This window comes from Nyctibius grandis, chromosome 10 (assembly GCF_013368605.1).
Source record: "Nyctibius grandis isolate bNycGra1 chromosome 10, bNycGra1.pri, whole genome shotgun sequence".
NCBI lineage: Eukaryota > Metazoa > Chordata > Aves > Nyctibiiformes > Nyctibiidae > Nyctibius > Nyctibius grandis.
In genome coordinates, this window is record NC_090667.1 from 1,331,029 (window position 1) to 1,341,791 (window position 10,763).

The following is a 10,763-nucleotide window of genomic DNA, read 5'->3' on the forward strand; positions in this document are numbered from 1 at the left end:
ACACAGATACCTTTGCAGGAGCTGGAATGAGAGCTGCGGGCCCTGACAGACCGTCTGGTTTCACCTTTCCACAAGATTCCTAATTTGCACTAAGAATCTCCCTGCAGTAAGAAGCTGTCCTGATGACACGCACGGATCTACTTGCTGTTGATGTGGGATTATACCCCTAAGTAAGGCCACAGCCACAGCGATAATTAGCTGTACACTGATTGACTTAGACATCGTAGGGACTAAAATAAGAAGCAACCTGTTATGTGTCCTCAGAAAAGATGCTGCAAAGTATCCTGAAGAAATGGTGAAACAGTTTGTGTCACAGCCGTTTTGGGGCCAGCTGGAGACAGATCACCACCTAATTAGACAACCATCTAGTCTGAGCAAGACTAACTCAGGAGGGGTAATGGCACTTTCCTCCAGCTGCCTTCTGTGTATGCATTTTATTTTCTTGGGTGGGGAAGCTCTCTAGAAAGATGATGCTGTGGTTACAGCGCATGACTGGTTCTGCTTTCATTTCCCACATGGTTTGAGGCAAATCACTTCATGCCTCTTGTGTTTTTTGACTTCTTTCCCCCAGTGCAAAATGTCTTTTCTCCCAAGAGACATTCTGAAGCTTGAAGTCATTGCTTTTCAGTGACTTCCGCACGGGATGTGCTGTGAAAGTAATTGAAAGTATTACAGAATAGCAGTACAGGGAGTCTTCTGAAACCCTAGTGCTGCACAAGTGTTCCTTTAATTGTTGTACATGACTGAGCAACGAAGGGAACACTTCAGTTAATCTACACTTCGTAATAAATATTGAACTCTAAAAGCTAAATAATAAACCTCAAAGGCAGGGCGTTTTAAAGCTAGACTAATAAGAAATAAGGAGGACATTTAAACTAGATTTTTCTTCAAATCTTGTTGTGATAAATGACCCAATTAAGGAAAAAGCAAAGACAAAACGTTCACAGAAGCTAATGGGTCAAACTGTACCTCTGAAGCTCTCCAGTTTAATAGCTTAATCGTACGCAAGCAGGCTGCAACTGGCAGGGTAAGAAAAAGTGACGGCGAAGTGTGGTTCACTAAAAGGCTGGATTTTCCACCCATTCGCAATGCTGGGCTCAAGGAAGATGGAAACTTTATTACGAGTCTGATCCAAAGACTGCTGGTATCAACAGCAACTTCACCGTGCTGCCCACAAAACCTCGACAGAGTGCTGTGAGCCTGGCTGGGAGCTGAGCTGCTGCTGTGGGCTGGTTTCCTTCAGTCCCAGTAGCTGTTTGTAGCGTGCGCTGATTGTTGGTGCATTTACACTCTGATTGCAAAAACATTTTTTGTCATCAACTATAAATAATAAAGTGGGCAGTATTGCTGTGCCCCCAGAGGCACACATACTTAATATGCAAGAAGTGGAACCACAGCGTTTGGATATACAGGTATGTCGTGTCTTGTTTTCACACTGTGGAATGAAACCACATAGCATCCTCACTTGTAGTTGTGTAATTAGGCTGAAGAGATTTGCTAAGGATTAATAAATGCTGTCTAACAGATGTTCCTCCCCAAAACGTCATGAAAGACTTCTGCGACTGTGAAAAATGTAAAGGAAAGACAAGAATCTGGAGATGTGTCTCTCATATGTAGTTAACTTCGATAGAGCTGTCAGTTGTTTCTAGCAATATACTGATATGAGATTAGTTTTACTTTGAGACACCACTATATACCTTGATGCTTTTCAGTTTCATAATGTTTTGTACTCGGTACCATGTTGTATTTGAATCGTCTTTTAGCTTTTTACCAGTTCAAAGCTTTATTGACAGAATACAGTATTATTCGCATCTTGAGTTGGTTTAAAACCACGTTACTGATGTATCTACAGCAGGTCGGGGCCTCACTGGGTCATTCTGGTTTTGCTGCCTCTTCAGAGAAACAGAATTGGAGACGGCCACAGCCTGAACCGCAGCTGTTTCAGAGGCAGCATGGCTTCACGCCCCTGGATGTGCCAGCCTTTATGCTGCCTGGTCAAACGTGCTCTGACACGGCCTCCAAGAGCACCTGGGGGCCCTGAAGCCTCATGACGGCCCCTGGCCAGGCAGGCTGCAGCACACCTCGTCCGACCCCAGCAGACGGCAGGATTCCCAGCACGGCAGACGCAGGCGTGAATCGCTGTACGCAGCTCTGAACATGCACACAGCTGCAATTTTCCGTGCCGGTTTGTTGTAACAACAAAAGCTGCTTGGTCACGTCGGGTCTGCTGTAAGGAGGAGGACCTACACAGCGAGGACAACGGCACACGCTCTTACAGCCCAAGCAGAGCTATTTGTAACCAGTGCCTTGTTTACTGGTGCACAAAATTGCGCCCCAGTAAGCCACAAGTATTGTAAAGAAGGGGAACGGAGGTATCAGCAGCACCGAGATGGAAGACTCTCCCAACAGGACTTTCTTCTCTTCTGAAATTCAACAGCAGAACTGAGGTTCAGGTATTGAGTGATGAGGCCAAGTTTGTGCTGACTGCGAACGGGGCAAGGCAGACAGCTGAGCTCCAAACTGCCTTCATCCAGCACAGCTAACTCTGTTAGAGCTGATTTTTGAAGCCCTAACTCATTGATTTCACCAGTGATTTTTGTCGCTCCGTTATTTCTTCAGCCTACCAGAGAAATCACAATTAACCGCTGGTTAATTTAACCTTGCTGTCCAGATTAAATCCCTTACTGCACAGACTAGCAGTTTTTAACCTGGTGAGGAGTAAAGCTCTGTCAGCTTTCCCATGGGAGCCTCGTCTGCAAAAATGGGCAGGGGCTGGCACGTGTGCGCTCCGGAGCTGCCTGTTCGTGCACTGCCCTGGCACGCTGGCTGGCTCTGACGCCCCAACAAATTACTGGGATTTGGGTGCTGCTGGGAGAGCTAAGCAGCGAGCGGGGCTCACAGAAAAGAGCAGCTCCCCTCCAGATCTATCCGATGTGGAATCTTGTTTCTCCTTTTCTTATGAATAGGGGTGAGAAGGTAAGTGGGACGTGCGGGAGCAGGAAGAGGTGACAAATGATGGATATTAAAAAGACACACTGATTACAGGAATTGGAGAGAGGGTCCTTTATGCAGATAATTTTTTAATTGTTGTTTTTTTTGGGGAAAAAAATCCCAGTGCTCCCAAGCAGTTCCCAGTAGCAAAAGCCCTGGTCTCTGAGCGCTGTTGATTCTAGTCACTTCAACGCAGAAAAAAAGAAAATGCTGTGCTTGTTAGAACCCCTTGGTTAAACTTCAGCTTCTTCTGCAGAGGAGTGTTGTTTCCTTCCATCTGCTGCCTTTGCAAGGAAGGAAAATCAGCCTGTTCAGATACCAGGAAGTTCTTCAACATTTGAACAGCTAGCTGTAAAAGCAGAAACAATAACATGCATAAATTATCATACCTATAAATACCCTGCATGCTAGTCACACATATAACCCAGCCCTGGAGCAATTCCTAAGTAACTTAAGACTGCCTGAAGTATGCAGATCCAGGGGATGTGGGCAGAACGGGGCAGCTGTGGCAGCAGATGCACGTGCCTCGTGCCTGGCTCTCTTGCACCGTTGTAGTTTTTTCCTCTCATCAAAACATGTTTTGCTTTTACTGGGAGCTGCCAGCTGCCTGCTATGTCTTTGTGCACTGTATCTGCCAAAGCCACTTGCAGAGGAGATTAAAGCGAGAACCAGACCCTTTGCAATCAACAGAGACCCACCGCATTGAATTAAAACCAAATCCAGTCCTGACACTGGGGCTGCGGCGTGGTAGGATGCTGGAAGGCTGATGCTCAAATGCAGCAGCTCCCCATAGCTTGGAGGGGGCACAGTGCAGCACAGAAGGCAAGGCAGGCTGCACGGGAAGGGGGGAGGGCTGTCCACAGGCCACTCCGATGGCAGACAACCCCGGCAAGTCACCCCAGGGAGGGACATGGCCCTACAGCTCACTGCTGTGGGAAGTCCAGTGTCTCTTGCAGTCAATTCCTGTGCAGTCTGTGCCTCCAGTGTTTGCTTTCAGAACTCTCCGAGCCCTCGCCGTGTTTCCGTGGTAACGCTGAGCAAGCCGATGCGGGTTATCTGCAGAATCAAGGTGCTGGTGCACTCTCCCTTCCGAGCCCTGCAGCAGTTTTGGCTTTGCACGCCAGAAGATGCAGGTGTGCTGCAATAAGAGAGACGTGTTCTTCACCGCAACTCCCACGTCAGCGCGCAGGTCGGGAGGTGCGCTCACCGGATCCCCTTCGTGCCAGCTGTACCTGGCGAACTGACCCAAGCAGCCCCAGGGTGGGACGCATTCAGCCCTCAGCCAGGTCCCCGCTGCCCCTCCATCCCCATGAAGGCACAGCCCCCGTTTAGCTCAGCTCAGGTCCTGTCACACCCATCATTCCCCATCCAAATGCAAACCAAGCCAGCACCTCTCAGCACCCACAATGAGACAGTATCGGGAGCACTCAGTCTAGCCAGGTCGTTTAAATTATTAAATTATTTTAAATTATTAAAATAAGAAGGAACTGCACAGGCTGGATCCTAGCAAAGCAATTTGTATATTATTCTTTCTTCTAATGAATGTGAAAAGCAGTCTAACTTTGAAGTAAGAGCTTTGCATCTCAACAACGAACCAAGACTTTGCAAGGAGAGGTCGGGCGTATTTCCATCCCAGCTTGGAGGCAGAGCAGAGCAGAAAGGTGTTTCGGGGATACCACTGCTGTCAGGAGCAGCACGAACATCCACGAGCCGTGGTCTGTTCACTGAGCAGGGCTCTGCCCCTGCAGCCAAAGCCCCAGAACGACCCGACATGCCCCAAGCGGGTCCCTATAGAACACCCCAAGTGCAAGAGGGGTTTGTTCCTGCCCAGGACATGGCTCTGCTCGAGGGATCGTGGGTCACTGCTGGACACCCAGAGCGGCTGAGGGGCTGAGTCGGGCAGATCCCAGCAGAAGCATGAAGGAATAAGGACATTTAAAGATCTGGTGCCTTTTTTAACATGTTTGGGGAAAACGTTGGTTCCCAAAAGCTTTGTCCAGGCGTAAAGCACATTTCCAGCGTCCGTAACTTCTGAACAGAGGGTCAGCAGCCCAGGCGCTGCCTGACGGGGTGTATTTAATCGCTTCTTTGAATTCTAACCCCAGATTCTGACCCGGGCATCCCCCTGGCCGCGGGCCCGGCGGGTCCCGCTCCTCCCGCCCCGCGGGGTGCAGGGCCCCGCGCCGCGCCCCGAGCTGCCGTGCGGGGCTGAGCCGGGCTCTCACCGCCCACCGGCGGGGCGGGCGCGGAGGGCGGTGCGGCTGCCTCGGCCCCGCCCGTGGCCGGGATCGCGGCGGCGGCGTTGGGAGCAGGTAGGTGGGTGTGCGGGTGGGGGAGCGGGGCGGTAAGATGGCGGCGCCCCTCAGCTCGCTCCCGCCCTGCCAGGCCCCGCCATGAAGCTCGTCATCCTGGAGACGTACGCGCAGGCCAGCGAGTGGGCGGCCAAGTACATCCGCAACCGCATCGTCCACTTCGGGCCCGGCCCCGGGCGCTTCTTCACGCTGGGGCTGCCCACAGGTGGGTGCCGGGGCTGGGGGGGGTGGCCGGGAGCCCTCCCGGCGCGGCCCGGGGCTGAGGCGGCCGCTTCCCCGCAGGCAGCACGCCGCTGGGCTGCTACGCGAAGCTGGTGGAGTACTGCCGGAACGGGGACCTCTCCTTCAAGTACGTGAAGACCTTCAACATGGACGAGTACGTGGGTGAGTGCGGGCACACAAGGAGCGCTGGGCTTCGTCCTCTGTCTGTACATCGTGTCTGTCCGTCCGTGCGGTGCCGGTGTCCGGGGAGGGAGGCAGGGCCGATGAGCCCCCACGCTCCGCACCGCAGCCGGACACTTGTTAGTGTGTGTGGAAAATCCCACCTGCAAAAGATTGAAGGTAGGAAGGATAAAATTTGCGTTCGCCAAGGGAGTTAAGAGGGACAATCTGAAAATGTATGTAAGAAATATTAAGGATTATCAGGTCTTGCTTGGTGTTACAGACACTAGACACTGCTGTATTTTACCTGAATTTAGGTCTTGACCAGCTAAGGATCCACCTTATCACTGCAAGCCGAGATAGTGTGCAATATTAACTACCACCTTTGCTCTGGGATTATAAAGGTCATTTTAGCTCCAGGTCTCTTACAAGGACTGATGTGATACCTGTCCGAGTGCCCTTCCATAACCAACGAGCGCTCCTGTTAAGATACCTAAGATAAGTTTCATTTATGAAGCTGTTGTGAAATAGCCTCTTCATAAGAAAGAGTACAGAGAGATTAGTGGGCAAGCCTAAAGCTCCAAAGGTGAAGAACATACAGGCCAAATATTTGCTAATGCTAATTTTACTGTGGTCAAGAAGTTTTTTCTGTGAACAATCCAAATCAAGCAGCATTAGGGAACAGGCAGTCCAGTGTGGGTTTATAGTATTCAAGGGGAAAACATGTACGGCGTAAGTTATTTACCCGGCTTCTGCAGTTTTTTAATTGTCTTTGCTAATACAAACTGGGAGGAAGGCTGGAAAGGTAGTAACAGATGAGGCACACTGCACGCCTGCTTTTATGGAACATCCATCACGTTAATATGAGCACGTCTTACAGGAGCTATCATGATTTATTTTAATTTTCCTATTTAGGAAATAAAAACAACTCATGAAAGTTGAGGGAGTCACAAATGACAGACAGAGAAAGCAGTGCTGTTACCAAAGCCACTGCAAGGGCGTGTAGGTGGTTTGTGTTGTGTGTGATACTCGTTCAGTTGGTCTTAGTCCCGTGCATGCTCTGTCACCAGGTCTCCCGAGGGATCACCCGGAAAGTTACCATTCCTTCATGTGGAATAACTTCTTCAAGCATATTGACATCTCGGCAGAAAACGTTCACATTTTGGATGGAAACGCACCTGATCTACAGGCAGAGTGTGACGCGTTTGAGGATAAAATCAAAGCAGCTGGAGGGATCGAACTCTTTGTTGGAGGTGAAAACCCGAAGGACTAGCGGTGTCTAAACGCTGGCAGGAAGCCCTGCCTTTCCTCCCCCAGCTCTCTAGCTCATTTGTCATCAGGAGAGTTCATTTTCAGTGCAGTTCAGTGGATTTGCAGTGCAAGCCACCCCCTACGCCATCACCCTGGGCACTCGTGTGCTGGCAGCCTTGTCTTCCAGCGTACCGCTCCCCCAGTTTTAAGTATTTCAGTCCAGTAAGTGAATTGTTCAGGAAACAATTAGCAGGAGAAACAGGCAGGGCTGGAACTGCACCGAATACAAAATGTATTACAATTGCCAGTGCTAACAGGAAACTGCTAGGAGTAGTCAGAGTGCTCTGAGCCAAGAGGAGCTCAGCGCAAGCTTTTCCCATCAGTTTGCCTTAGGGTTCTGCCATCTACTTGTTGTCTTGTTGTCCGAGCACAATGAGGGGAGAGTCTCTGTTGGCTTCAGAGGGGGCTTTTGCTGTCATTCCTACCAGAAGCAAATTTGAGCTTGAGCAGAAAAATTGCACGTGTTTTTTTGTCAGATTTGTGTCTATTCCTGGAAGAGTTGAGTGTCCTTCTAATAGGAGTGCTGTTGGCTGTGCTTCCTACAGTAACCATTCCAGCCACTGACCTACCTCTCAAACTCTCTCTCTCACAGGTATTGGCCCAGACGGTCACATTGCCTTCAACGAGCCTGGATCAAGTTTGGTATCCAGGACGCGAGTGAAGACCTTGGCTATGGACACTATATTGGCTAATGCCAGGTTCTTTGATGGTGACCTCTCCAAAGTCCCCACGATGGCTTTGACAGTTGGAGTAGGCACTGTCATGGACGCCAGAGAGGTCAGGAGAAAAGCAGTGACTTCCTAGAGTAGCTCTTGAGCAGGGCTTCCTGGAGTAGCTAAAGATCATCCAGTCCTGGAGCAGCATTGCACCCTGCTGGCGTCAGCCAGCTTATGCTTTTCCTGCCACAGACGGCTGAATACCTGATCCTCCTCTTCTCTTGCATCCTGCAACACTGTGCAAAGGCTCTTGCTCTGTCTTCCATTTTTGCTCTTCTAACACCACTTATGTTTGTGTAACTCTGCAGTACAGTTGTGACCCACGGGGAGGTAGAAAGGTTTGGGAGGATGTCTTTGATTAAGAAGCTCATCTGGGGAAATAAATGCCAGGATCACTGGTTGACTTGATGTTACACCAGCAGACGATGAAAACCATATGGGATGGCTTTTAATTGAGTCTATACCTTGATTTATGCTTGTTAAGTCTCAGTGTACAGGTTCTGAACAGGGGAGCTCAAAGTATCTGAATCATTACAATGACCCACCAGACTATGATTTAATTGACAAATAAAATGCAGCCAGAGCAAACAGAATTGTGGTACAGTGAAATGCCTCTGGGGAGGATGATGGACATCGTCCCCTGTTAGGGACCGGGGCAGCTCTCCCAGAGCTGAGCAGAGGGTGGGTGGGCTCTCTCTGAACGCGCTTCTTAGTCCCTAACTGCCACCCTCTGTGTCTCGGTGTCCAGGTGATGATTCTTATCACAGGAGCCCACAAGGCCTTTGCTTTGTACAAAGCCATCGAGGAAGGTGTCAACCACATGTGGACAGTGTCTGCTTTCCAGCAACACCCCAACACTGTGTTTGTGTGCGATGAGGATGCCACGCTGGAACTCAGAGTTAAGACAGTGAAATACTTCAAAGGTGAGTGTCTGACCAGACCAAGCAGCTGTTGTGCTTAATTTTTAAGTGGCCCAAGCCATGCTTTGCATTAGATGTTTTCTGTTTAATGAGTTCCCAAAGGAGCACATTCCTTAAATACAACAGCTGAGATGTACAGTGATAATAACAGTGCAAAGGGAATGCTTAACTGCATGGGAGCAAAGGAACAAGGACTCTAGTAATGCCTAATTTCATTAGCATCCAATGAATGAGAATTTTGCTTTATTATGTCTACTTAAGTCACCTTTTTACTTGCTACATCAGGTTTAATGCTGGTTCACAACAAGCTTGTGGAACCCTTATACAGCATGAAGGAGACAGAAGCAGAAAGAAGCCAGTCTAAGAAGCCATACAGCGATTAATCTCGCTGCCCAGAGTAACGCTGAACCAGCTTTTCTGTTGAAAACGAGCTGTGAAAAAAGGGAATTGCTGCAGAAACTCATTTCTTCATAAATTAGCAAAATAATTATGTGCTTGCTTCTCTCCATTAAAAAAGATGGATGCCAAACACCTGCCTTAATTAACCAAATGAGGATGGGATCCAGTACACTGCATTCCACAACCTTCCACCACTAGCTTATTCTCTGAAGGAAGAGTCAGTGGAGAGTGAATTGTTTAATCTATGAAGCAACTATAATCATGTGGACTGAAGGCCCCAGAACTGAAATGTGAGGATACATGGAAGGACAGTGTTGCAGAAAGTGAATGGGTAATCGCTTTGGGATCAACTCCTCGCAGTCAGAACAAGTGACATGTGTGTCATTCCCCCTCCACAAAACACATCATTTAAAGCAGGAACTGAGCTTGTTGAGCCTGGAGAAGGGAAAGCTGCAGCTGCAGAATGGTAGTGTGCTTCACAGCTGCCAGGAGGTCATCAGGAAGGTGAAGCCAGGCTCTCCTGGGCAGTGTGCAGGGGGAAGATGAGAAGAGACAATGGGGCTTGAGGTGAGATAAGATGGTCAGGCTGGACAGAAGGAAAAATCCTCCCCCTGAGGACAGTGAAGCAGTGGGGCGGGTTCCCCAGAGAGGCTGGGCAGTCTGTCATATCACAGACTGGTTTGGGTTGGAAGGGACCTTAAAGATCATCTAGTTCCAGCCCCCCTGCCACGGGCAGGGACACCTTCCACCAGACCTGATGGATAAAGCCTTGGCTGAGCCTCACTTTGAGCCAGCTACTAGACTTGAGACCATGTTGGCAAAAGGGAGGCTGCAGACAGCATTCATCAGTGCTGCATTAATAATGCAGGGCTGTTAATGCAGTTCATTGTTAGTTTACACAGCTATATGATTTTATTTGTCACACAAGAAGCCTTACATGTTGGGTTTCAGGGTATCATTTTCTATGCCCTGGTGCTTTATGATGTACTGCAGGAGGGTAGATTTGTTCAAATTAAGCACAAATCACTTCTGTCTGTGCTGCTCAGCTTCAGGCTCTGCGCTGACACAGATAACAGAGTGCTTTACATTGCTACAAGGAAATGCCAAACCAGCCTCAAAGGAAACGCTCTGTCCCCTCTGGCCTCAGCCTGTTTAATTACAGGAGCCCCACAGAGGTGGACATCAGCCTGTACTGGCAAGACCCCACCAATTCTGAGACACGATGCCTGAGTTTCCTATCAAATGCTATCACGAAGGGCAAGACAAACTGGGGAGCATTTATTTTCTTTATGCAGAGATTTTGTAAGCTGTTGATCTGTAATGTAACTTTCTACATATATGTCTTAATTTTTTCTAAATGGTCACCTTGACTGTTATCTGCTGCTTGGTCTCACTGTGCTAGCAAAACATGGACTAGTCTGTGTGGCTGAACAGAACCCCACAGCCTTCAAAGCATGAGAAAGACCTGTTATTTTATTTTTATTCTATCACCTAGAACTGAAAGCAGTTCGGTAGAAATAGCTACTGCTGCTCCCTGCTTCAAGAGCTGCCTGTTTCCACCAGACACCTGCTATGGTTCTGTCCTGATGGGCAGCAGCCACGTCACATAAAGTGCAGATCTTTAAAGGAGAGAGAAGGAGGTCACAGCTCTCCGCCTGGTACCACAAAGTGTCTGCAAATAATTTAATGCTACTTCTGTGCATGCACAGAAATGGAGAAAGTGAGGTTTGTGA

The 10,763-nt window shown here is 49.0% G+C and overlaps 1 protein-coding gene across 2 annotated transcripts; it reads left to right on the forward strand.

The window, feature by feature from the left end:
* Positions 1-5,247: 5,247 nt before the first annotated feature.
* On the forward strand, positions 5,248-10,392 carry GNPDA1 (glucosamine-6-phosphate deaminase 1). 2 transcript variants are annotated; one of them, XM_068408622.1, is made up of 7 exons: positions 5,248-5,303; positions 5,358-5,508; positions 5,586-5,687; positions 6,755-6,937; positions 7,588-7,772; positions 8,460-8,634; positions 8,917-10,392. In XM_068408622.1, exons 2-7 carry the CDS (start codon positions 5,385-5,387, stop codon positions 9,012-9,014), a joined length of 867 nt encoding a protein of 288 aa, XP_068264723.1. In that variant the 5' UTR covers positions 5,248-5,303; positions 5,358-5,384; the 3' UTR covers positions 9,015-10,392. The 2 variants fall into 2 exon arrangements, with proteins under 2 accessions (XP_068264723.1, XP_068264722.1); XM_068408621.1 differs by having other exon boundaries at positions 5,253-5,303; positions 5,377-5,508.
* The last annotated feature ends 371 nt before the right edge of the window (positions 10,393-10,763 follow it).

Coding starts and splice junctions, on each gene's coding strand:
- GNPDA1 (XM_068408622.1), top strand. CDS start 5,385: ATGAAGCTCGTCATCCTGGAGACGTACGCGCAGGCCAGCGAGTGGGCG. Junction 5,509..5,585: donor CACGCTGGGGCTGCCCACAG/GTGGGTGCCGGG, acceptor GCTTCCCCGCAG/GCAGCACGCCGCTGGGCTGC. Junction 6,938..7,587: donor GATCGAACTCTTTGTTGGAG/GTGAAAACCCGA, acceptor TCTCTCTCACAG/GTATTGGCCCAGACGGTCAC.